At 40.4% G+C, this 27,234-nt stretch overlaps 1 protein-coding gene across 4 annotated transcripts in view; it reads right to left on the bottom strand.

Annotated features, from left to right (window-relative positions):
- The window catches only part of HSD17B12 (hydroxysteroid 17-beta dehydrogenase 12), a 225,826-nt gene that overhangs the window by 24,180 nt on the left and 174,412 nt on the right, over positions 1–27,234 (bottom strand). For all 4 annotated transcript variants that reach the window (XM_050955464.1, XM_050955463.1, XM_050955462.1 and 1 more), the window contains 2 exons: positions 26,731–26,775; positions 4,783–4,817 (listed from right to left, as the gene is read on the bottom strand). In XM_050955464.1, coding sequence (XP_050811421.1) covers positions 4,783–4,817; positions 26,731–26,775 — 80 coding nt within the window. The remainder of the gene's footprint in view (positions 1–4,782; positions 4,818–26,730; positions 26,776–27,234) is intronic.

Here is a 27,234-nt window from a genome sequence, read left to right as displayed (position 1 = left end):
TCAAACTAACAAGCACTCACAAATCTTTTGTATTATAACACCACTGCAAATACCATAATTAATGTTCCAGTCCATTGGCAAATATGTATCCTTATAGCCACGTAACTGCACTTTGTGAACTGACTGTAAAAAGGGTTCTTTGGAAGCACAAGGATGTAGCGACATTATTTTTGATAAGTACGCTTTAACACGAGAAGAACAAATTTCACAAAATATATCATGATTTCTGTTTGTTTCCTGCTAAAGCTTCAGAGTTTCTGATCATGGTATTATTTACTGGTGTAGCAGCCCTCCTGTCTCCCTACAGCCTTTGTCAAAGTTTCTCAGTAGCCATGATGAAGAGTATTAATATGGATCAGAAAGTAGCTGAGATAAAGTAAAAATAGGAGTAACTGGTCAGCTTTCACTGTGGCAAAAAGTTAACAATGGATGCCACAAGTTTTTCATAGCAGGTGTTTAGTATATTTATTCTTGAGCTCAAAATAGGAATGAGCAGTGAGATGGCTAAATTTACAGATGTCAAAAGCCATTTAGATTACTCAGACTAGAGGCTATTAAGAAGAACTTCATAAGGCCCAACAATGCTAAATGAATGGGCTACAGAATGACAGATGAAACTGCATATTGACAATGCAAATAATGCATACTGGAGAAAATAATTTGAACTAATTCAACCCCTTAAGAGTTGATTTAAAAACCAGTAACTCAGCTAAAAGACCTGAACACCACTAAGGAAACAACTCAATGAAGACCTCTTGTTTAATGTGCAGTAATGGTCAAAAAAACAAACAATGTTAGGATGCATACGGAATGGGAAGGTCAACAATACAGAAAATATAATGCAGTTCTAAATTAATAGTATACCCTGACCTGAAATACTGTGTTCAGATCCTTCTGATCATCTTCTCTCAGAAAAGATATAGCAGAAATACAGGGGATTTGATGAGAATATTGGGAAGAAGGAAAAATGGTCATACAAAGAGTTTGATAAGACAGACTGTTTACCTTATGGAAGAGATTAAATAAGAGGAGCTATGATAAAAGCCCACAGAAAAGTTAATGGCATAGGGATAGGAGATCGGAACCTTGGATTCACCCTCTTGTAATACAAAAGCAAGTTGACATTTAATTAAAATGAAATACTGGAAATTCAAAACTGATGAAAAGAAATACGTTTTCACATGAAGAGTTAGGCTGTGGAAGTAATTGCCACAAGAGTTCATTGAGGCCAAAAGCTTATCAGGATTCAAAAAAAGGATCAGATGTTTATGTGGATAAACAAGAATAGTAAATATTTAAAACTCAAACTAAAGCCTTGGAAAGGATATAAATATTTAAGCTTCAGGGCATAAGTCAGCCTCTGTTGAGGTCAGGAAGCAGCTTTCCATAGGGGCAGGTTATACCATAACAACCTACTGTAGATTTCTTCCTCTGAAGCAGATAGCACTGGCCATTGTCAGAGATAGAATACTGGACTAGGTGGATTACTGGTCTGATCCAGTACGGAAATCCCTATGAAAAATTCCACAAGTCATAAATATAGCCTCCATGCAACAGACTGAGAACTCTATATATTACTATTTTGTTTAGTGCTGACAAGAGGCTTTAGTGCTGTGAAAGACAAAAACAAAAACTGGTCCTGACCTGAAGAGCTCACAATTTAAACACCACAGAAGGCAGGGAATCTAGAGGTAGGGATAACAGTTTCGAATCACCCCATGATTATGGCTTTGTTTCTTTCAGGTATCACAGAAGAAACAGGTTTTTTAAGGAGGGATTTGAACAAGGAGAGGGTGTTGATTTGGTAAACTTGACTGGGTAAATTAAACTTTTGATATGCCCCACTCCTCACTTTGCTAAAGAAAGTTGATTAGCATTAATAAATAAAAAGGTGACTTGCCTAACACACCCTAACACCTCATCATCATTCTACCTTAAGCAGTACAGTGTAAGAGATGCTATATTTAGCTTTCTCACTGTTGCTATGGTAACCACCGCCTGCTCCAGCTGTACGCAAAGTGGAAAGAGCAAGCTTCCTCCATAATGTAATTATGCACTTGCTACTTCTATAGCAATATATACTATAGTTTGATATTTGTCTAGAAAAATAGTCAACTGATTTTTCTTGCTCATAAAGACATAAATCTTAATTTCTTGAATAGTTCCACGAGGCTCCCACCTTTGCAAACAGCAGACTAAAGTCTGGACATCTACAGCAGAACAGCTCATTTAAGTGTAATACAAACTGCAGATTATAATTGTCATATTTAAAATATAAGCATTAGGGGACCAGAAGATGAGCCAGAGCACAAAGCCTAAATGCCAGCATTTATAGAAAAGGTATTCTTCTAGCGCTGTATTTAATACAAATTAAGAGGGAAGACATACAAGGAGTGGTCAAATTCTCCTTACAGACACAAAGAGTTAGAGATTATAAAGTCTGCTCTGCTATTCTTTCACCCTTGAGACATTACATTGGTATACACTGTACAAATGTGCGTGCACACAGACAAGCAAGTGCAGCACTATACGATACACCAAAGTGCATTACACTAAGTTTTATCTCCTTGAACAGGTTATGCCTAGTGATCATGGGATTTTCAGTATAATACACTTGGACAGACCAACCTGGCCTCCTTAACTTTGTCCAGGCCCATAAATCCAGAGGAGTTTGTGTTTGGCCTACACAGAACAGTTAAACACAGCCATTCATACTCTTGGCCTGGTGAGCCACCAGATCTGTTGTGGCTATAGATTCTGAACAGTGTTAATAGCCTAATAATTTATACCATGGGTGCAGGGCGCTGAAGAACTGTTTTTTGTACCCCATAAGGTAAAAAAATAAATAAAAAGAAAACTAAGCAAGCAAGAATGTAGAGGCTTTTGTCACCCATCTTTCCTTTCCATATGGAGAGCGCCATCCAGGATGCAGGAATCATTTAAAATGGCTCTATACGACCGGGGCTGGGGGAGCAGGAGGAGGAAGGGGAGGGTTAGATTGGTGAACAATTCTTAGCACTAGTACGACTTTTGTCTTCAAACTGCTTTTTGAATATTAGGTCTTACCCTCCTGTGAGGTAAGTATGTATCATCATTTTACAGATGGAGCAACTGAGGCAGAAAGATGAAGTGACTTGCCCATGGCTAGTCAGAACTAGAACTCAGCATATATTGGCTCCCTGGTCTATATATTCAGACTATGCCACTCAATATTTGTCAAGTTGTATGTAAGTGTATACCATGCTTAACAGAAAAGCAAAGTTCCCGCCCTGAGAAAGTGACAATCTAACTGAAACAAACAAAAAAAGATACAAGACAAAAATAAAAGACCAAACAGTGCAATACACCAGGTTTGAAAAGGAATGTAGGACAGCTTTACGAAAGAGGTGCTTTTAAAAGGAGATATTTAAAGAAAAAGAGGCTGCTTAGTGGACAGAGTAGGAGGCCTCTTTAAAATGACAGGAGGTTTGAAGGCTGCCACAATGCTGGGTGTGTGATGAACAGAGAAAAGGAACAATCAAAAGTGAAAACAAAGGGAAGAAGAACAGCTGAAGATCATCTCTGCCAGCCACATCCATGAAAATCTCCTAAACAACATTGTTTTATATATGGTCTACACCTTTTTCCATTCGTTACAATTTCTAATTTTGTTTAAAAGAATCCCAGTAGATACCATGTCAAACCCCTCAGAAAAGCCGAGTGACTTCAGTAATGTCCATCTCTCTTCCTTTCATGGCAACAGTAGAGCTACTCAGAATATTTTTCCTGCATTTGCTTTTGAAGTCAGGCATATACTGCTTATGGTCATGAGCAAAACTACATCTGCCAGCTTCATAAAGGGCAGCAATGAGTCCTACACTTTGGTCAAGAAATAATTCTTGGCCTATGAATTAGGAGAACCCTTCACATGTGTGCTAAGAAAGTGAATCCTAGGGTATACAGACACAAAAGGTTAATTCTTTAAGCACTCGTTAATATTTTAGGTTTGTTTACATACCAACACCACCAGTCTCCATTACCTATGCAAATGGTACTGAATCACTGTATTTATTCCCTTCCCACTGCATTTATTTGGTGATGCCAAAAGCAGCAGACTAATCATGATGGCTATCATGCCTGGTGCTATGCAATCTTCCACATAACTCCACAACCCCTGGAAATCCAGGAATAGCTCTTGAACAAAAACTGAAAATCATGGAACAATCAACATCAACTAGAAAACTGCCACTAGGCTGAGACTGTGGCTTTAGTTTTACCTGGGATCTAACCAGAAAGTCAATACATGACTCCGGCAGTGAAAGACTGGTGTGCATTAACTGTTATTTTAAAGAATTGCCTTCAATTCTGATTTACTATATGATCACACACTTCCCTCAATATGCCTCCTACTGTATAATGAGAGCATACTCTCTGAATCCATTTTACTTACAATGACTCTGAGAAATAGCCCTAAGAAGGTTATTCCCAGGAACTTTAACCACCCCCTCAGAAGAGCAGGTCGTTGAGTTAGTGCTGATGAGTCAGACGGGCTTTTTAATTCTGTTCTAAAAGAAATCACCACAACAGTGGAGAAGGGGAAAGAGGAAAAATAAAAAGGGAATCGAGTGGAAAAGGCTTCCACCGTCTGATGATTCATGCACCATCGGCGTGACTCACCCGGCAATACTCTACTGTTAAAACATGGAGGGTAGGCTGATTAGTCACAGTAATGAATTTTTCAAAGAAAGGATTCTCCCCTATAAATAATGATGACTTTGTCTGTATAGTGTTTGTGTGACTCACCTTTCCAGCATGCTGGGCAGCACCAATCGTGTCATCTGCAAAAAAAAGGAAAGAAAACATTCGTGATGGCTAGGACTGCAGATACAGAGTGAAGGAATCCTTCCCTCCCAGAGGCAGCTGCCTGCCCTCCACCCAACCTCCACTCAAGTCACTCTAGGGAACCTGAAGACTATATTTTGTATAGGCAGTTTATTTTTATTCAGTGTAACTTGGCAGTGTCAAGAAGTTATGTGCAGTGAATCTGGTGAATTCATTGGCACTGGTAATATCAGTACAGTAGGAGAATCGATTTATCTCAGATATTTTCCACTTCTATAGCACTTTTCATCAGAGACTTTCAAAATGATTTGCAAACAATATCACAAACAAATATCACCAGGATGTTGTGGGGCTGGTATGACTCCTGTTTTACAGATAGCCAAACAGGGGTAACCAAGTCAGTGGCAGGGCTAGAAACAGAATTCAATAGTTTCCAGTCCTTTATTCCATCCATCCATTCTTCCCTCCATCCTCCTAATTTAATTGTGAAAAAAAAATTAGTGAAAAAATATTTTCACTTGGTTTTGAGGGGCAAAAGCACTAGCCAGAATTAATGGTAGTGTACGCAGGTACTCTTCTAACTTTGGTAGGCAGGTCTTTTAATTCAGCTTGCTATTGAGCTGAATCCCACTTATTAAAGAACACATTCTCTTCTGACGAGACTATGACATCTATGTAATAGAAAATAATTCCTACTAGAAACCTGATGGAGGTAAAGAGGTTAATCAGATTTCATTCCTGACCCAGGCCAAGTATTGTTTGAACAAAGTCTTCTAGTATGAATGTGAGAATATTCTATGCCATATATGTGCACAGGCACAGAAGTTATAGGTTACTGTTCTAGTGATGGAGTCAGAGCAGTCCTAGTTTGCATGTGTGGTTTTTGTTTTTAAACTACAGCTCCTTTAACAACAGAATGAGAACATCAAGTTACATGTAGGAAATATTCAGGACCATTCAAGCAAAGAAAATTTTTCTGAACACAATTCAGCTGGAAATAGAGCTTTTTCACACCATGTACACAATCTATATCCACATGAGGGCAGTAGTCATGCAAGCTTTTATAGGGTACAGACTGAAGTCCAGACAAGCAAGATATATACGTGGTGCTTTAAAAGGGCCAATTTCACAGAGCTGAAAACAATTATTAGCCAATTAAGATGGGAGGAAGAATTTAATCAAGAATAGGAATAATGATAATTGGGAATTGTTTAAGACCACTTTACTAGATGCCCAAAAAGCCACAATTGCGGAAGAAGGCGGTATTGATTAAAAAGCCACCTGGTTTAGAAAGGAAGTTAAAGCAGCAATATATATATATAACAAATGGAAGGGAAAGGAAGTTGATAGTAATGAATATCAACCAGAAGCTAGGAACTGCAGAAAGTTGAAATGGGAAGCAAAGGAACACAAGGAAAAATCTATGGCCAGTAGAGTTAAGGACAATAGGAAGGAATCCTAACAATGGTATTGGTCCATTACTAGATGGAAATGGTAGAATTGTCAATGTAGAAAATGCAAGTGCTGTCTGTATTTGAGGAAAAAGGATGATATTGTCATATATGATCACACTCTTTCCATTCCACTAATATCTCAGGAGCTAAACAGCAGCTGTTAACAGGGAGGCATTTAAATCAGCAACTCCCAATAACCTACTTCCAAGAGTTTTATAAGAGCTGTCTGAGGAATGTGCTGGACCATTAATGTTGATTTTTAATAAAACTTGGAACACTGGGTAAGTTCCAGAATACTGTAAGAAAGCTAACGTTGTGCCAATATTTAAAAAGGATAAAGGGGATGATCTGGGTAATTACAGACCTGTAAGTCTGACATCAGTACTGGGAAAAATAATGGTGCAGCTGATGAGGGACTCGATTAATAAAAAATAAAAGGGGAGTAATATAATTAATACCAATCAACATGGATTTATGGAAAATAGATCCTGTCAGACTAACTTGATTTCTTTTTTTGATGACATTGCAAGATTGATTGAGAAGGTAATACTGTTGATGTAATATACTTAAACTTCTGTAAGGCATCTGACTTGGTACTGGATAACATTTTGATTAAAGAGCTAGAACAATACAGACACTCCCCAACTTATGCAAGTGTTCCGTTCCAGAACGCCTTGTGCAACTCGAATTTTGCATAAGTAAGGAATGTATACTCAACCATTATGCAAAAAACGCAACAAAAAAAACCCAACCACTCTCTAGCTTACGGAACTTCTTCCGTAAGTGCAGATTTGCGTAAGTCGGGTTTGCATAACCCGGGGAGCATCTGAATAAAATTAACCTTGTACAATTAAATGGATTAAATGCTGACAGTTACATTTTAATACATAACTGTAAATGGGAAATCACGTTGAATGGATGCGTTTCTAGTGAGGTCTAGCAGGAATAAGTTCTTGACCCTGTGCTATTTAACTTTTTAACAATGACCTGGAAGAAAACAAAAACATCACTAATAAAGTTTGCAGAGGACATAAAAATTGAGGCAGTGGTAAATAACAAAGAGTACAGATCACTCATTCTGGATTGCTCGGTAAACTGGGCACAAGCAAATACTACATGTTTTAATAGTGCTAAATCTATATGTATGTAGGCTATGCTAACAGGATGGGGGACTATCTTGGCAAGCAGTGACTTTGGAAAAGACTTGAGGGTTGTAGTGGATAATCAGCTGAACATGAGCTCCAAGTGCGATGCTGTGGCCTAAAGAGCTAAGGCAATCCTTGGATGCATAAACAAGGGAATCTCAAGTAGGAGTAGAGATGTTATTTTACCTCTGTACTTGGTGCTGGTGTGACCTCTGCTGAAATACTGAGTTCAGTTCTGGTATTCACAATTCAAGATGGACGTTAATAAATTTAAGTGTGTTCAGAGAAGAGCCACAAGAAATATTAAAGGATTAGAAAACAAGCCATATAGTGATAGACTCAAAGGACTCAATCTATTTAACTTAAAGAGAAGGTTAACGGGTGACTTGATTACAGTCTAAGTACCTACGTGGGGAACAAATATTTAATAATGGGCTCTTTCAATCTAACAGACTAAGGTAGAACATGACCCCAGTGGCTGGAAGTTGAAAGTAGACCAGAAATAAGGAACAAATTTTTAATCATGAGGGTAAAACAGTTTATCAAGGATGGTGGTGGATTCTCCATCACTGGCAATTTTAAAATCAAGATTGGATGTTTTTCTCAAAGACGCATGCTAGTAATTTTCAGTGACATTCTCTTATCTGTTATACAGAGGTCAGACCAGATGATGACAATGGATCCTCTGGCCTTGGAATCTGTAAATAAGCTATCCCAATGCCCTGAGATAAGCTACCTCAACAATGACTTTGGTAGCCCACCATCTTCAAACACAAGATCCGACTCAATTTCCAAACTATCTCAGAAATCCCCCTTAAAGCCTAGAGTGCTAATTTTAGAAAAAACATCAAGATCTGGACAGATTTTTGTCTCTATTTACTTTCTGGCAAGGATTAGCTCTGATTAGGGAAGACTGGTATGAGGGTCTGTTTATTTCCAATTGTAATAGGAGGTGGGAAAATATATGGTTATGCTATCCAAATATTTTGCAAAATTATTTAAAAACAGTTCTATAATTATAATTCATGCTTTTAATCAAGGACTTTTCCTTGGTTCTTATACACACACATCCCTAATTTTTATATTACTGAACAACAGTCCTACTGAAAAGGTTTAAGGAAAAAAGCACCAGATTGTACTTCAAGAGCTAGTGATCAGCCTTTTAAAAAAAAATGAACTAAGTTTAACTCATCAATGAATAACTCTTGGCCAAAATACCATATATAATGCATTTTAGTAATTAGAGCTAGAAAAGATGTTAAGTCAGTGTTCCTGCCTGTGCCAAGTTCAAGATACCATCCCCAATAGTATCAGTTCAATATCTGATCAGTCATCAGCTTAGATCCTGTAGTGCTGCCACCAATCAGGACTTAGAGTACAGTGCCTGATAAACTCTGGTCTCCCCCAAAACCTTCCTTGGGGACCCCCAAGACCCAAATTCCTTGAGTCTCACAACAAAGAGGAATAAACCATTTCCCTCTCCTTCTCCTCCCCTCCAGGTGTTCCCTCCCTGGGCTCCTGGAGAGATATACAGATTCAAGCTCTGTGAATCTAAACAAAGGGATTCCCCCTTCTCCTTTCTTCCTCCCAGATCTTTCCCGCCCTGGGTACACTAGGAGATCACCTACTCCTTGAAACACAAACTCCTTGAATCACAACACAGAGAAATCAGGTGGGTTCCCCCCCGCTCCCTTCTCCTTCCCTGTTAAGTACAGATTCAATTCCCTTGAGCCTCAACAAGGGGAAAAATCAGACAGGTCTTAAAAGCAAAACTTTTAATAAAAGAAAAAAAGAATAAAGAAAATCACTGTAAATTCAAGATGGGTTATTACAGGGTCTGTCAGCTTCTAGAAATTGGAGAAACAGCCTCCTCCAGCAGAAATACAATTTAAATTACTTTCAGCCAAATACACATTTGCAAATAAAGAAAAAACAAATAAAAAGACTATACCGCCTTTCTACCTTTGTACTTATAAAATTGGAATAGAAGATTAGAGAGCCTGTAGGTACGTGCGGTCACTCTCAGAGCCCAGAGAGAACAAAGCAAAACCCCAAAAAAACAAAGGCTTCCCTCCACCGAGATTTGAAAGTATCTTGTCTCCTGATTGGTCCCCTGGTCAGGTGTTTGGTTCCCTGTTTGTTAACCCTTTACAGGTAAAAGAGACATTAACCCTTAACTATCTGTTTATGACACACCTGTAGTACTGCAGTCCCAACAGCTGCATCTGCAGAGGAGGCTTAACTAATGCATAATGCTTTGTGAACATATGGCTGGAGCTCCAGATATCTACTAGGTATTGCTTGTAGAGATGCTATTAAGGTTGTTTATGTTCTAGTGGAATGGGCTCTCACCCCACCTGGAAAAGAAATACACACCACTTGATATCAAAATGACGCAGCCAGAGATGCACTTAGTCTCTGAGCAGATAATGCCGAGCCTTGCCATCATTCCATTGTAGCAACAAATTGCCTTGGTGATTTGCTAATCCACGTTGTTCTTTGCAGGTATAACACCAGACCTTGTCTGATGTTGAAAGAGTGAAGTCTACTCTAACACAAAGCATGAGGTTTTGGGGAAGAATCTCGGTAAATTCAAATTACTTTAGGGATGAATTTCAGGTGAAGGTGCAGGGAAACCTCCTTATGAAAAATGGTGTACAGCACGTCTACCAGGAGTGCTCTCACTTCACTGATCCTTCTGGTCAATGTGATGGCAACTAAAAAGGCTACATTCATGTAAAGATGGGACATAGACTATGGAGCCGGTGGTTCAAGTGGTGGTGTGGTAAGTACTTACTCTATGAGGTTGAGGTCCCATTGTGGTTCAGGTTTCACCACCGGTGGGAAGGCCCTAGGTAGGACTTTCAGGAATCTAGTCATTGTTAGGTGATTAAAAATGGAGTGTCCCTCTACTGGAGGATGGAAGGTACTGACTGCTGCTAGATGGGCCTACAGGGAACTAATGGAAAACCCTGATGTTTTCATGGACAGGAGATAGTCTGAACAGACTGAATGATTTCTGAGCATGAATGTTCTAAGATCCGATGCTCATCCAAACACCAGGCCATGACATGAAGGAAGCCTGGGTTGGGATGTCAGATCTTGCCATTCTCCTGAGCTAGTAGATACTGGAAGGGTCAGATGCTGATGGGAGGAGTCGACATTTTCAGAAGGTCCAGAAACCAGAACTGTCTGAGTCATCAGTTGGGTGCTATGAGAATGCCAAGCTGTGTCAGAGCGAATCTTCCACAGACCTTGTGGTAGCGGAGAGATGGGAGTAAAAGCGTATCTGAGATGACCAGTCCAGGATAATAGAAGAGCATTTGCCCCTGGAACTGCAGTTCAGAGCGGCCCTAGAGCAGTATAGAATAAACTTGTTTGTCTGGGATCCAAACAGATTCCAGGACAGTGTTCCTCACCATGCAAGGATCTTGTTCAGGATGGAATTGTGTTATCTCCCACTTAAGAACATAAGAACGGCCATACTGGGTGAGATCAAAGGTCAGTCTAGCCCAGTATCCTGTCTTCTGACAGTGGCCAATCCCAGGTGCTTCAGAGAGAATGAACAGAACAGGTAATTATCAAGGGATCCATTTCCCATCACCCGTTTTCAGCTTCTATCAAGCAGAGGGCTAGCCACTGATGGACTTTCATGAATAGGAGAAGCACCTGCTGAGCATATTCAATAAACAATCCCGTGCACCTGGTAGATATGTAGCTAAGAGAGTTATGTGATTTGACATATCAATTCCATAAATTGACTTCTTCTAGGCAGAGAGGAAGAGATTTTGTTCCACCTTGTTTATGTGAGTGTCATGTTGTCTGATATTTCATCTCATCATACCCAAATAATAAGTGGAAGGAATGCATTACAGGCTAGATGGACTGCTTTCTAAGTTCCTGTAGGTTGATATGCATCCTGGTCTCATGAGGAGTCCATGCACAGTGGGGGCATGGTTTTCCACATGGGATTCCCAACCAATGTCTTATGTTGGACAAGGTCACATCAGGTATGGGTGTGATGAAAGGAACTCCCACATGTGCTTGTTCCTGGTTCAGCCACCAGACAAGAGAAGATGGGAATTCTTACTCTAGTGTTTATGTGGTCTCTGTCTGGACAGTAGATGGACCAGAGCCAGGCCTGAAGGCAATGTAACTGAAGACTGACGAATGGTATTACATAAGTGCATGATGCCATGTAGCCTATTAGAGAAAGGTAACCCTTGACAAAGATTCGTGGTCTGAAAATTAACTTTCTTATCACATTGTTCATGGCTTGGAATATTTCCATAGGGAGGTAGGCCCATGCTGAGACTGAATCTACGGTCACTCCTATAAAGTCTATAGTTCGAGTTGGAAACAAAGTGGACTTTTCTTTGTTGACAGAGATTCCCAAGGCTGCCAGAAGATGGAGCAAGAACAATCATCAAATGTACCTTCTGACTAGAGTAATCCATTATGAGCCAGTCAACTACATACGGAAAGACTGTGTAGTTGCAATGTCTCATTTGGCCCACCACCATTGAGATGACCTTCATGAAGACCCTTGGTGCTGTTGCTAACCCGACAGGGAGTATTCTGAACAGTGATGTTTTTGTCCCATCAGAAACCTGGAATGGATGAATCCTCATATGAAAGTATGTGCCTTTCATGCCAAGAGCTGTGAATAGCACTCCCTTCTTTATGGAGGGGATTATTGATGCCAGCATAACAATTTGGAATTTTGATTTGTGAATAAAAATGTTTAATTGCTGAGGGTGAAGAATGAGTCTCCATCCTCTATTTTTCTTGGAGACTATGAAATATGAACAACTGCCTTGTTACTGAGGTGGCACTTATTCTACAGCCTTCACTGCACAAGAGAATCTGCCTCTTGACAGAGAATCTGCTTGTGATAGTGGTCCCTGAGGAGCTGGAAGTGTGGGGAAGGAACTCTACAGAGTAGCTGCAGTGGATGATTACTGGTACCCACTTTGTCTGTTGTGATGATTCTCCAATTGTGGGCAAAGAGGGTGAAGCAGCCACCAAAGGTTGGGCGTGGGGTGAGCGTAGTGGATGGCATCAATAGGGTTAAGCAGTTCTCAGTTGCACCATCAAAAATAACCCCTGTAGGAGAGCACTTCAACCTCCCTGGCCACACTATAGCAGACCTTAAGGTGGCCATCCTGCAGCAAAAAAACTTCAGGACCAGACTTCAAAGAGAAACTGCTGAGCTTCAGTTCATCTGCAAATTTGACACCATCAGCTCAGGATTGAACAAAGACTGTGAATGGCTTGCCAATTACAGAACCAGTTTCTCCTCTCTTGGTTTTCACACCTCAACTGCTAGAACAGGGCCTCATCCTCCCTGATTGAACTGACCTCGTTATCTCTAGCTTGCTTGCTAGCACACATATATATACCTGCCCCTGGATATTTCCATTACATGCATCTGAGGAAGTGGGTATTCACCCACGAAAGCTCATGCTCCAAAACGTCTGTTAGTCTATAAGGTGTCACAGGATTCTTTGCTGCTTTTACAGATCCAGACTAACACGGTTACCCTCTGATACTTAACCCCTGGATGGTGAATTGGGTTAAGTAGTTACAGATGTGGTAAAAATAACTGTATAGTAGGCCTTTGCACCTTCTAATGTTTGTGTGGTGGTTCAAATGAGTGCTGATGGTAGAACAGTTGGGGAGGTGGTCTTGGCTAATATACCTGTTTATGGTTTTTCTCTTCGAGGCCAGGCTGTCCTTCGATGAGCCTAGAGACATCAGTCTTCTTGTTAAATAAATTAGACCCATTGAAAGGCAAAGTCCTTTACAGTATGTTGAGGGGAACCCTGAGATGTGCAGCCAAGATTCATGCCTCATGACCACTCCTGCAGCTATCCCTCTAGACATAATGTCAGTAGCATCCACTCTGGCCACCAGTTTGCCTTCCTCAATGAGAGCCTGGAATTGCGCCCTGTCCTCTTGATGGAGTTTGTCCTTGAAGTCAACATTTTTCAAGTAATTGTTGAAATGCTATTTTGCTAATAAAACTTGCTAGTTAGCAATACAGAACTGAAGACTTGTAGAAGAAAATGCCTTCCTCCCTAGGAGATCAAGTCATTGTTGCCTTGGGATGCTGTAACCTAGATCTTTCAGTGGCTGCTTGCACCACTAGGGAGTTGGGTGCTGAGTGTGTGAAAAGAAACTCTGCTTCTTTGGCTGGTACAAGATCACACCTATCAGCCCTTTTTCGGATGGGGGCACAGGAGTGCAGAGTTTACCAGACTACTGTAGATGGTTCCATGATGGCCTCGTTTACTGGAAGGGCCACCCTATTGGGATCAGAAGGTTGCAAAATCTCAAGGAGATGAAGCTTAGATTCTTGGTCCTTCTCTAGTGGAATCTGGAGGAGGACCTCGCCACTCTGATATTGCCTGTGGTCGCCAGACAGGGAAGGTGAAGATGGGGAATTGCCTTATCTGGTGAGGATGATGAAACATCCATCAGTATCTCTGGATCGAACTCCTCTCCCACCTACTCCAGTGGAATGGGTAGATGTCATGTAGAAGAGGTACCACAGGGCTTATGGATGGATCTGGAATGTCTAATGTAGGAATACCATGGGCGCCAGTAGGGCCAATATGAAGGCTTGACTGGTTGAGGGGGAGCCCACAGCATCAGGTCATATGGCAGTCATATTTGTGTGACAAATAGACCCCAGATCTCCTTGATTCTCTGTCCAAACTCATCTCCTTATGGGAGAGTGAAGAATCATCTGGATCCTCCAACTCCTTCAAAGAAAAGGCCAGTTTCTGCTCAACCGGCAAAGCAGTCCGTATCAGTGGGCAAAAGTTCCTGCCTCTGGACCAAGAAGGAGAACAGGTAGTTTCCTTTGGTGTCAGAATATCTCTGGACCTAAAAGAAGAAGAGACTGATGATAAGGAAGGATCAAGATATATGCTGGTGAGGTGTAGGTTTCAGTGAATCTCAAAGTTCTGTGCATTCTAGTAGTCAGTACCAAGGGTATGGTGCATTGGCAGTTATCGTGAACAGTAGGTCCTTATGGAGATAGAATCACAGAATTGTAAGACTGGAACAGGCCTTGAGAGGTCATCAAGTTCAGTCCCCTGCACTCATGGCAGGACTAAGTATTATCTTGATGGGTGGGTACCATTGAAGAGTCTGATAGTGAGCTCTTAGATGGTGTTAGTAGATGCTGATCTTTAGGCTTATGAAGTGGAGCTGACATCAGTATCAGCAGATACATTCTCCTTCATACCTTGCCCTCATGATAGCAGGTTTTTAAAATAGGCCATTAAGTCCTTAGGACCCGCGTGTGAGGACTCACCCAACTTGGATGGAGTCAGGGAGGGATCCCTCCTTTTTTAAACAGACCTGGAAGGAGATTAGTCCTTATGCTTATGAGAGTGCCCCTAACTTTCATGAGAAGCCCTGGTTGATGACTCCTTTGGTTTAGCAGCTTTGGCTTGGCTCCTAAGCTTGTGCTTGGAGGGGCACTGCTCACCAGTAGAGGCCCATGTATGGTGGAGGGGTCTCCCTGGCGTCTCATAGCCTTCTCCACAAGATGTTTCCTCAGCCAGAGCTCTTGTGCTTAGTGGGTTCATGGGGCAAACCAGCAGCAAATGCCGAACTTAACTGAGATACATGCCTCCCCCAGACAATAAAAGCAACATTGGTGCTTGTCACTCACAGATAAGGAGTGGGGCTGAGAGAGGTTTTTAAACCCTGGGACTCTTTGCATAGTCCATCTGCAGGGAGAAAAAAAATTGTACAAACTATACTAAGACAAACTCTAACCCACATGTGGAATATAGATAGCTACCAGCACTCAAAGAAAAATCTTATGTTTAGGCATGTATAATTAACTTTCCCATGCCCCTGTATGTGCAGCATTAGTACAAACAGTAATTCTTTCCTTAATATTAAAAAGATCACACCTTTCTTATTCATTACTGTTCAGGAATCAGATAGGGTGACTAAAGACCATCAGATACATTACATAGTGAATGTTACATCACTGCTGGTTAACAGTGACATTACAAACTCAGTCCCAAAAAACATGTAACTATCTATTCAGTGCTTAAATTACACAAATTAAGAGACTATAAAACCAGTGACAGTTATGGCACAAGTTTAGGGACAGGATACAGGCACCCAAGATGGAAATCAGACAGCAATTCATTATTAGTGACTGGCTATTTATATCAGAGGGGTAGCCGTGTTAGTCTGGATCTGTAAAAGCAGCAAAGAATCCTGTGGCACCTTATAGACTAACAGACGTTTTGGAGCATGAGCTTTCGTGGGTGAATACCCACTTCTTCAGATGCATGTATTCACCCACGAAAGCTCATGCTCCAAAACGTCTGTTAGTCTATAAGGTGCCACAGGATTCTTTGCTGCTTTGGCTATTTATAGACAACCAATTGAGGAACAGGGTATTTTGTTTTTAATAACTTTAAAACCTGCAAAAGATCTAGTATCTATGGATTAGAATGCAGTGGGGACAAGACATCAGATCTTAGAGGAAAGAATGCCAAAAAAGTTAAACTGATAAAGAGGCAATAGGATACCAAAAATGTGTCATGATTTACAGAAAGCCCTCATCCTTGCAGTCTCTCTCCTATTGGTGGTTACTGAGAGAACTTGTGATTTTTCATTCAGATAGTGATTTTATGGATAAACTGCTGGTTTCCCCTGGGATGCCACTACTGCTCTTGCCTTCCTCTCTAAATGTCAGTAACTTCAGGCCAAGTGGTCAGGCACTGGCAACTGCCTGTATATAAAGTGCTAACACATTAAATGAAACATGTTTTTCATTTTAGGTAGTATGGACAATTCCTAGTATTTCCATAAAGAGAGTGTTCAGGACAGCCTTTTCGCTGCAGAAAGTTTCCAATTTTTAAAGTTTTACATGTTTTGGTACACCACTAATGGGTGCTTCATTGCCTGTGCACTGACCGTTTCTCATGTGTTTGGAAATCTCTCAACACTACCATCACTGGGCTTATGTGTAGACACACGCACACACACTTCCCCAATATTCTGATTCCCTTAACATTACAATTCACTAGAGGACATTTATTCATTTATTGTCAAGCCAGTTATCACCTTCTGATACACAAAAATTGTCACTGCAGATTGGAGTGAATGTAAACACTAACACAGTCTCTTGAAGTACATAAGCAGCATGCCTCACATTCTACCACCAATTCAATGTTCCAGTGCAAAGATACTGAACTTCAGAACCATGCCAATTGATTTTCAAATCCAGGGAAATTGCAGCTCCTAGTCCAGTTGTTTCAGAAAAAAACAACTGGAAGATGCAACTATGTAATAAGCAAGTTACCTTTGTTTTATGTTTTAAAATAGGCACTAAATTTAATGCTTCTATTCCTTTAAGAATAGCACCAGCATGAAGTTTAACTGCCACTTCAATGACTCTCCAGTGATAATTCACCAGAAATATCCAGTTCTCCCCCTCTTAATTATCATTTAAAGTTGTATTCTCTCCCCACCTGGAAGATAAATACTTACCATTGACATGGAGCAATTGTCCAGAAGCACTGTTTAGGAAAGGGTCCTAGTTTGTTCAGGGAAATCAGTCTCAAAGTTTAGAAAACCTTCCACTTAAAATCTTCTCAGTCGTTAAAATAAACAGTAGGAAATGTTACTGTAAAAGTTAAACTATGGTGCACACAAATGTTAAAATGTAAAAGGTTTACATTGCTGTGGCCATATTGCTTCTAACAGTAGAATTCTGCATCTAGAGAGACAAACAGTCACATTAAATATGGGGAAACTGCTGCTGGGCTAGAACTCATTCTCCTAGCTTTCAAGACAAGTGCTGCTCTGGAATGTAAGGAGTTTACTCATCTCTTTAGTGTGTAATCAGAAGGATGAAGCTAGAGCACTCACAAAAGAATGTTATATTCTCCTACAGTTAAGATAGCTTTTTCTTGGATTTCACATACACAGGTCTGGGACAAAGTTACAATAAGCTAGTAGTAATATAAGTTTCTGAAGAGACTACTGAAATAGCTCCCTGTGGTGTAAGATGTTGTACATCTCCTTTATTTTCAGAGAACAAAGAAAGAAGTGTCTGCCACTAGAATGTAGTTTATGGTTCGAATGCTCTGCAGTGAGATGAATCAGCAAGACCATTGGGTCAAACCAGAGGAACAGCTTATAGTTTGTAAATCTCATTCCGTGGGCATGTTAATGACAGAATGGTAAGGGCAGTGTCATTCGATTAGTAAAAGTGTATAGAATCCTAATTTAAATGGTGTCACCCTCTGCGGTGTCGCGGGGAGACAACTCACTGCACCCTATGCTCCCAGCTCAAGGTCCTCCAGTTGGTGGAAATTTGGATAATATAATGTTGTTGGATATAGATCAAATTCAGTATCATTCAAAAGTCCCTTCTCCCACAAGCACAATAGAACCAAACATAACAAACCTAGAACAATTATTTAGATAGGTATTTGAGAAAGTGTTTAAAAAACATTTTTTAATATTACTGTAACACAAAGATGCACGGCTTACATAAGAGCCATTGATATTTGGTCATCCTAGGGAAGTTAGCCTTGACATGGACAGAAAACATTTATTCATCAAAGTCATCATAAGTGTCCTCTCCATGTACGGCCCCAATAGATACATTGTCACACTGATCCTCATGCAGGCTGCACTCATGCATCTCTGTACAAGGCAGGCTGCTGGCCAGACATTTGCAGGGTGATGACCATCTGGGTCTTTGCACACAAACATTTGATTAGCTGAAGGGTTGATTCAGAAGTGCGTAGTATTTGACACAACTGGTGAGATCAGTCCATCCTCCAAAACCCACCCATGCCAAATAAGGAAGAGTAGTTTTGGATGCATTCTATTATCTCAGAGCCAGTCTACTGCTTGATAATTTTCCCTCTTGATACCAAGTATATATGTACCCCTTGTCAGTAGCATTTTTTCTCCATTCATCCGCTTCTTGGGAGACATCCACCAAAACAACTCTGCAAGCGTCATAATGTTAGTCTTCAAATGGTAAACTCAGCATATGAAAGCCTCCAGTGCATTTGTGACCTCATCAGTGACTACCTCACCTTCAGAGCAAGAAGTCTCTTCAGAGACTGAATCAAATGCATTCCGATAAGAAAAACTGGTCTTTTACAAGCAACTTTCCAGTAGCATCACATCCTCAAAGGGTGTGGAAATCCAGCAGTGGGGTGGCTTTTAATAGTCCTAGTGATAGGAACACATCTCTGACGGATATATAGAGATTCTGTTCCCAAGCAGCAGGCACAAATAAAAAATCTTGTGGAAAACTTGGGTAGCATCTCACAGAGCACTAGAACATCTATGTCTTGTGCAAAGATCTGGAGTTTAACAGCACCTCTCTAATGGCATACAAGATAAATTTAGTGTCAACCTCCTCACGGGAACTATGAAGAAACTCCACTGAGCAGTGCAAGGCAACAACTTCATTACGGCATATAACAACAAAATTTTTAGAGCATTTCTTCCCATGCTGGAGCATTTTTCCTGCAAGCTATGAAGTTAACTCATCTTTTGTGTGAGTATAAGACAGCAGCTTCCTCGTTGTGACATTGGAGATGTCTGTGAAGTCAATGATTTTGTACTGGACAAGTGCAATACCATGGAATCTCTTCTTTCTGTTAATATTTTTAATTGATATCTCTGAATACGTATCAATCCTCAGGTGGATTTTGCCATCAGTCCACCATTTTCTCTATAGCCTCATAACGAAGTATTCAGCCAAATCTTGGCAGGTATTAATAGTTTCTGGTTTGTCGAGAGATTGTACCTCAACCATACCATCTACAATTGCTACTCTGAAAGGCCTCTGTGGCATAAGGTACCAGTTACATTGTCACTAGGTGCTGGCTTAGAAAGACCACGCAAGATGCTTTTCGCTTGATACATATGCATTGTTCCGTTGCATTCAAACATTGATCATGGTACCATGGAGAACTCGTATTTTCCCCAAAGTCTCTCACAGATCAATATCATGCAGAGATCTGGACAATGACCAGGAGACACACAAACAATGATCTGCCTGGAGTTAGCTCTGTAACAGCACCTGCCACCATGACTGACTTTTTCCTTTTGCATTTGAGAACAGCTTTAGTCTGTTCTTCTTGATTGGTGCCCATAGGTGGATGGTGCCTTGGATAATTCTTTGGGGTTTGAAGGCTTTATACGAGCCATGACCCAAAGTATCCATTTGACTGACATCTTTAGCTATCTCATCACTGAAGACTGCTTTCATCATGATATTAATGAGCTTGGTCCATCACACATGAATGGATTGTCAGTGCAAGTAAACTCATTCTCTACCTTTAAATTTGCCCCTACGTGGCATTTATCACAACCTAGCAAATCTAGCTAATGCTTGGTTATTTCTGGGGAAGTCATCCCAGCCATGATTATTTCATTCAAAATTCAATGGACTTCTGGGCTTGTCAGGAAAACCCAGGAAAGAGCATTTGGATGTTGTGTTATGCCCACCAACCTCCCTCCCCAACGACTTTCATTGCTCTGTTTTTGGGTTCTAGAGCTTCGTCTACACCGAATGCACAGCAGAGACTTGTGACCTTTCAAAACCCAATTTCCTTTTTGAAATTTCTCCCATATGTCAGGGGTCAGACTTTCCTACGCCTTTTATTTCAGAGAGGTACCAGACTGTCATTGCAGAATAGTTTGTGAAATACTCTTCTGCTTTAAAAAAGATTTAGCCAAGTCTTCCAATGCAGCAAGGTTCAAATTCCAATTAGCTGTCCTGAAAAACTGAATAAAGAGCAAAGACTCAACCATCTTCATGTATCACTGCACCATCCCAAAAGTTGGCTTTATCACTGATTCAACCTCATCAAATTATTTGATCCATTCTGTGATATTCATAGAAGTTTAGGGTTGGAAGATACCTCAGGAGGTCATCTAGTCCAACCCTCTGCTCAAACCAGGACTATACTCAACTAAATCATCCCAGCCAGGGCTTTGTCGAGCCGGGCCTTAAAAACTTCTATGGATGTAGATTCCACTACTTTCTTAAGTATCCCATTCCAGGGCTTCACCACCCTCCTAGTGAAACAGTTTTTCCTAATATCCAACCTAGACATCCCCCACTTCAACTTGAGACCACTGCTCCTTGTTCTGTCATCGGCCACCACTGAGAATAGCCTAGCTCCATCCTCTTTGGAACCTCTTGGAAACCCCCCTTCAGGTAGCTGAAGGCTGCTATCAAATTCCGCCTCACGCTTCTCTTCTGCACATTAAATAAGCTGAGTTCCCTCAGCCTCGCCTCATAAATCATGTTCCCCAGACCCTTAATCATTTTCATTGCCCTCTGCTGGATCCCTCCAATTTGTCCACATCCTTTATGTAGTGGGAGCCCCAAACTAGATGCAATACTCCAGATGTGACCACAGCAGTGCTAAACAGAAGGGAATAATCACTTCCCTTGATCTGCTGGCAAAGCCTCTACTAAGGCAGCCCAATATGCCATTTGCCTTCTTGGCAACAAGGGCACACTGTTAACTCATATCCAGCTTCTTGTCCACTGCAATCCCCAGGTCCTTTTCTGCAGAACTGCCACTTATCCAGTTGGTCCCCAGCCTGTAGCAGTGCATGGGATTCTTCCGTCTTAAGTGCCAGACTCTGCACTTGTCCTTGTTGAACCTCATCAGACTTCTTTTGGCCCAATCCTTCAATTTGTCTAGGTCAGTCTGGACCCTCCAGCATATTTATCTCTTCTGCCTACTTAGTGTCATACGCGAACTTACTGAGGGTACAAACCATCCCATCATCCAGATCATTAAAGCAATGTTGAACAAAACCAGCCCCAAGACCGAACCCGGGACACTCAGCCTGATACTGGCTGCCAACTAGACATCAAGCCATTGACCCCTACCCGTTGAGCCTGACAAGCTAGCCAGCTTTCTACCCACCTTATCATTCATCCAATCCATACTTCTTTAACTTGCTGGCAAGAATACTGTGGGAGACCATATCAAAAGCTTTGCTAAAATCAAGGTATATCATGCTACCGCTTTCCCCATATCCACAGAGCCAGTTCTCTCATCATAGAAGGCAATCAGATTGGTCAGGCATAACTTGCCCTTGATGAATCCACGTTGACTGTTCCTGATCATCTTCCTCTCCTCCAAGTGCTTCAAAATGGATTCCTTGAGAACCAGCTCCATGATTTTTCAGGGACTGAGGTGAGGTTGACCGGTCTGTAGTTCCCCCGATTTTCCTTCTTTAAATACAGACACTGTATTTGCCTTTTTCCAATCGTCTGGGACCTCCCCTGATCGCCATGAGTTTTCAAAGATAATGGCCAATGGCTCTGCAATCACATCAGCCAACTCCCTCTGATGCATTGCATCTGGCCCCATGGACTTGCGCATGTCCAGCTTTCCTTATTGCAGCTCTCCATTGTGTGCAAGACGTCACTGAGAGTGGAATGCACACTGGGCGTGTGGAACTGGTCTTGCAAGTCCTGCGTTTTCTGGGAAATGTCTTCAAACGTATCAGTACACTTTTCAAAGACAACATGTAATTACATTACATAATGTATGTTATAGATTCTAGTAACTTCTTGCTGGATGTTAATGTCTTAACCATTCCTCATAACAACTCTTTAGACATAACAAACAAAGCTGACAATCGGTACCACTGAACCGCTTCCTTTTTGCCGATTATGGCAAATAACTTGAAGCATTCCTTCCATTTATAATAATCTGTAACAGTAAAAAAATTAAGAAAATGAATCTTCTTCTGAGCATTAACTGATAACAGTACAGCCTGTCAAGAGTCACAATTTAACCTTATGAGGCCTGCATGTTTGATATGCCTGTGTTAAAGTACAATTAATCAAAGCTGATTTTTAAAAATTTTCTTATATCGGGGTAGAGGTATATGTAGATATATAATGTGACCCAATATAACACGAATTTGGATATAACGCAGTAAAGCAGTGCTCCGGAAGGGTGGGGCTGCGCACTCTGGTGGATCATAGCAAGTTCGATATAACGCGGTTTCACCTATAACACGGTAAGAATTTTTGGTCCTGAGGACAGTGTTATATCAAGGTAGAGGTGTAATTGTTCAAGAGTTGTCATGTTTGGTACCTTGCGTTCATAAGAGAAAAGGTTTTGAATGATACCCAACTTGACCTTTTCTGACAACACTATTATCAACATTTCCACCAACTGGAGGACTTGGAACTGGAAGATAGGGTATAGGGGAGGGATAGGGAGGTGGGGGGAGTGAGTCCCCTTTGCCATGCTACCCAGGGGCACACCACTGAAATTATGATTCTGTAGATATTTACGAATCAAATTACACCTCCCTCACACATTCCCAGACTGTTACTGTCCATACACAATCCATACCACGACTGTACTATGTAAACTCGTCCATGGACCAGCGCCAGTCCCTGAGATCTCCCTGACACAGTTTAGGAAGGCAGCAAGCCAGTCCTGGGTATCAAAAAGGTTGAAAAAAACACTTGGACAGTGTCTATGCCCCTTCAACATGTGGACAATTCCCTTTAAAATGGAATGGGAATTATATCTATGCTTCACGAGAATTAACTTTTACAAGCAATTCAGTGAAATATGTGTCTAAAATGAAAGCCTTTTAAATGTGGGGTTTTATATGCAAAAATCCTTTGATAATTCTCCTACTCCAGGTTGGACAAAACTGCCACCAATTCAAGTATAAGGGAAGGTCTGTGACACAGAGACAGTGCATATGAAGGCAGACACTATGACTGAAACACATCATGTTTCAAGCCTCTTCCATCCCATTTATTTGTCTTTTGAGCATAATTTGTTTCTAGGATCTAGCAGGACAAAAGTTTCCCCATTCAAGAACTCAAACTTTTTGAGGGCGAGTTGAAAGTGGAAAGATCCCAGACTGAACTGAGAAAGATGTTTTGATCTGATGTGACCAGATGTAACGAGATTGCTGAATTTATGAGATGCACTGTTCAACTCCCAAAAAACCAGTAGGACTCATATTTGTCAATACCCCTCAAAGCTATCAAAAGTCATGGAACTATACAGAGTCTCCTAATTTTGGACAGAATATATCTGAAGCTGGAAGGTCTTAAATGCTTGCTTCAACACTGACAGAAAACATCTCTCTGCTACTGCTACCCTTCTCTCCTGGTCTGTTTCCCGTGTTTAAAGTTCTAATAGCCATCTCTGGTTTCCCCCTCTCCACAATTTAAATAGTTGATTTCCCACTTCCTAATGCATATATAATATTTTCCCAGGAGTGTTCTACCTAGGGAGTATCTACAACCTGAATTTTTCTATCTTCTGCAATGTATTTACTCTCCCTCTTTTTGGTGTTTACAACTTTAAATATTTGTTTACTTACAAATATCAGTAATAAATTATGTCATACATTAATAATCCTAGCCAAAATATTACATATGTGGCTCTTGATCTTTCTTCGTATGTTATTTGCTCTGGCATCTGATCTTTTTGTTGCTTTCCTCTGGATTACGTTCAATTTATCAACATCTTTCTGGTAAAATGGTGCACCCAACCAAACGCAATTTCCTAAATGTGGTCCCACCGGAGCCAAAGAAGGACCATTGCCTCTTCTCTGTAACATAATATTACACACATACACACAAAAGAATGCAGTCTTTGGCTGCCCTGGGATATTTTAAACATGAATTTACAACATGATGGGGATGTCATTCTTGTTCCACAAGTTTCTCATTCCTGTGGAATATCTGTATTTTGGATTATTGTCTGCCTATGTCTCTATTCTCTCTAATTCTGTTTTATATCATTTTCCTGTCCTAAATTTTATTCAGGATTTCTAATATAATCTGCTTTCTTTCTGCTCTTCACTAAGGTGTTACGAGTGTACTCTTAATGCCAACAGACATCTTCTTCCCAGCTTGACACATTGATACCTATATATTTTTAAATATTACAGTAAAATTTTAAGTGAGCTACGTGCTTTCCAAACAAAGCAAGATATCATCCTTGCCCCAGAGGGAATATTATCTGTTTTCTTTCCACCATTGATTTTTAAGTTTGTATATGCATGGAAACGCAGAGTTGGACTGGAAGAGAGGAACAGTTAATTTCTCATCCTAGATCTGAACTGACTCCTTTTGTGGCATTGACCAGCCCAACTCAGTCTCATTGCTAAAATGGGCATAATTAACTCCCTGAACACTCCTCTATATAAGTTGATGTGATAATGATGGAAAGAACTACTGAAGTGCTAAGTATTATTTCCAGCTGACGGCCCTAAGACCTATCAAGTTAAAGCTAACTGGTACCCCACACATATCCATGCAAGGGAAAATGTAAAGATCACTTTAGTGTGACTTTTATACCACTCTCTTCTTCATACAGATACAGGGTATGTCGAGGGAAGCCAAGAACTAGTCTTTACTATTAATAGTAATAGAATTGAGCTCTTACACAGCACTTATCTATACATCTCAAAGCACTTTACAAAAGGAGGGCTAAGTGTCATCCTCATTTTATAGACCAGGAAAGTGAAGTTTAAAAAGGTAAGATGATTTATCTGATGTCTCGCACCAGGTCAGAGGCAGGGTTTTAGGGAAAGAGAAAATATTAATTACAGCAACTGCAGAGAACGGCTGCTAAAATATAGGAAAATCTGAACTGTTGAACAAACTAGAGCAGTCCCTAAGTCTTCACTCGCTGAATAGTGGGCTCCCTCTTCTGGTATAGCGAGGATGTCACACATCAGGAGAAACTGAAGTCCCTCTGCCCCTTACCCACTCTACAGTTTAGCTCTAGCTGAGAGGCACCTAGATACTTTACACAAAGTTTTACATGCATGTGTTGTAGGCATTAATTCTGTATATTAGCTCAGCTGAGTGACCTTTGTTGAAAATCTTTCCTAAATAAAGCTGTCGATCAGAATCTGGCTTCTCACAAATGGAAATCTTGCAGGAGAGCAACAAGTTACTGTGGGCCATGATCCAGCCCATCTGACAGAAGAACAGTGGTGCGTGCTGGGGACAAAGATGTGCAAAACTACAGGTACAATGCCAGTCAGGCTAGTGGGAAAAGGCAGTTGCTGGAGTAACTACAACTATGGTAAATTAAGCAACTTCTAGCTTTGGAACAAGTAGCACATTGAAGCGTTGTACAGAAGGGAATTCTTACAGAAGTACTGTTTTGTTCTTTTCCAGCTTCTGTATCTTTTTGGATAGAAATCAGACAACTTCAGACTAAGCCCCTTGGCAGCATGCTAGATGAATTTCAATGTGTTAAAAGAAAACCAAAACTCTCATTTACACGGGTAAATCCTATCCATGCAGCCACAACTCAAACTAAATTCACCCATGTTTTGGTTTCAACAGGAGACAAAGTTAACCCTTAGCTGTCAGAAGAGCTGCAAGTTTTCCTCCATCCTATATGCATAAAAGCAAATTGGATCTTAGTGGTGAGTAGTAACATATTTCTTCCAGCATGCTTCCTCAACTTACCAACATGGATTTCCTAAGCAATAGAGAAGCTGGTATCATCTCCGTCTCCTATTAAAAGTCTGATATATTTAGCATACCTGGGTAAAGAAAAAAGTCACATCTTCTTCCCTTACTCACTGGCCCACACCACAGACTTGGTTTTAACAAACAAGAAAACATTTATGCTCTTGCACTTAAGGCTGACATCAGATTGATTTCCTCCAAATTTAAAAAAAGTAACTGAACTATCAAAAAATTTCAAGATACTATTAAAGGGGAGAGAAATAATTTCAAAAATGGCATTCCAAAAGTTAAAACAGACTCCTTGTAAAATAATCCATAACAGCAAGTAGCTTCCTACTTGTTTATTTCACATAGTGAATACAATATTTAACTGTTGTGCTGTAAGTGCACACGGAACCTTATAAAAAAAATGAAGGATTTCTCTGTTCAGAGAAGCTTACAGTCTAGGACAAAAGAGATGAGAGAGAAGTGAAAGGACATGAGAAAGACAGGATTATGAAAGTGAAAGATCATGAGGCTTTGTTTTAAGTACACATCTTACTCTTTTATAGTGACATTTGTGTATCATTTATATTAAGTTGTATTCTATGCAACATAATTGGAAGACAGTCTGGTGAGCAGGTAGGAGAGCACAAACTAAACGTAGCAATTCTTGAGAGATTAAAAGGAGGAGAGAAACTGCATAGCTCAAAGGAAGTGAAAGCAATTTACTGGTAGCAGGTGAATCAATGTTGTTTATTGTTTTAGAATAGTTAAGAGTTTTAAGTGCAAATATGAGTAAGAGGGCACTTACCTTGCAAACAGACATGATGTTAATCTTTATCATTTTATTGATTGTCTGCAGGAAAAAAAGCAGATTTACAGAAAAAATTATTTTGATAAATATTAACACACTGTTCAGGGCTCTAAGTGTCATAATTTAAAAAAGCCACATGCACTACAGCAAAAACTTCCTCAAGCAGGAAATCTAGCAACCTCCCTACCCCTTATCTCTGTCAGAATCTGGTGAACACTCAGATTGACCAGGGTCTAGGCTGTCAGTCACTTAGATATTGAAAGATATCTCACCACAAACATGTAGGCAGTATATTTAGTTGTATACACTAAGTCTGCTTAATTACCTATGTAATGTAGACCGAGCACCTGATTTAAATTAAAAAGGTAAGTGGGATAATTTGGCATTCTGAATTGGGAACTAACATTTATCCTCATTTCAGATTATGTGCTCTGAAGACTACTTTCTTGTGGTCAATAACTATTCACACCTGCTTCAATAGAAGAAGATGCAGAGAGGTAA

The sequence above is a fragment of the Gopherus flavomarginatus genome, chromosome 5 (genome assembly GCF_025201925.1).
Source record: "Gopherus flavomarginatus isolate rGopFla2 chromosome 5, rGopFla2.mat.asm, whole genome shotgun sequence".
NCBI classification, from domain to species: domain Eukaryota; kingdom Metazoa; phylum Chordata; order Testudines; family Testudinidae; genus Gopherus; species Gopherus flavomarginatus.
Note: the sequence above shows the minus strand (reverse complement) of the source record. Positions and strands in the feature narration are given on the sequence as shown.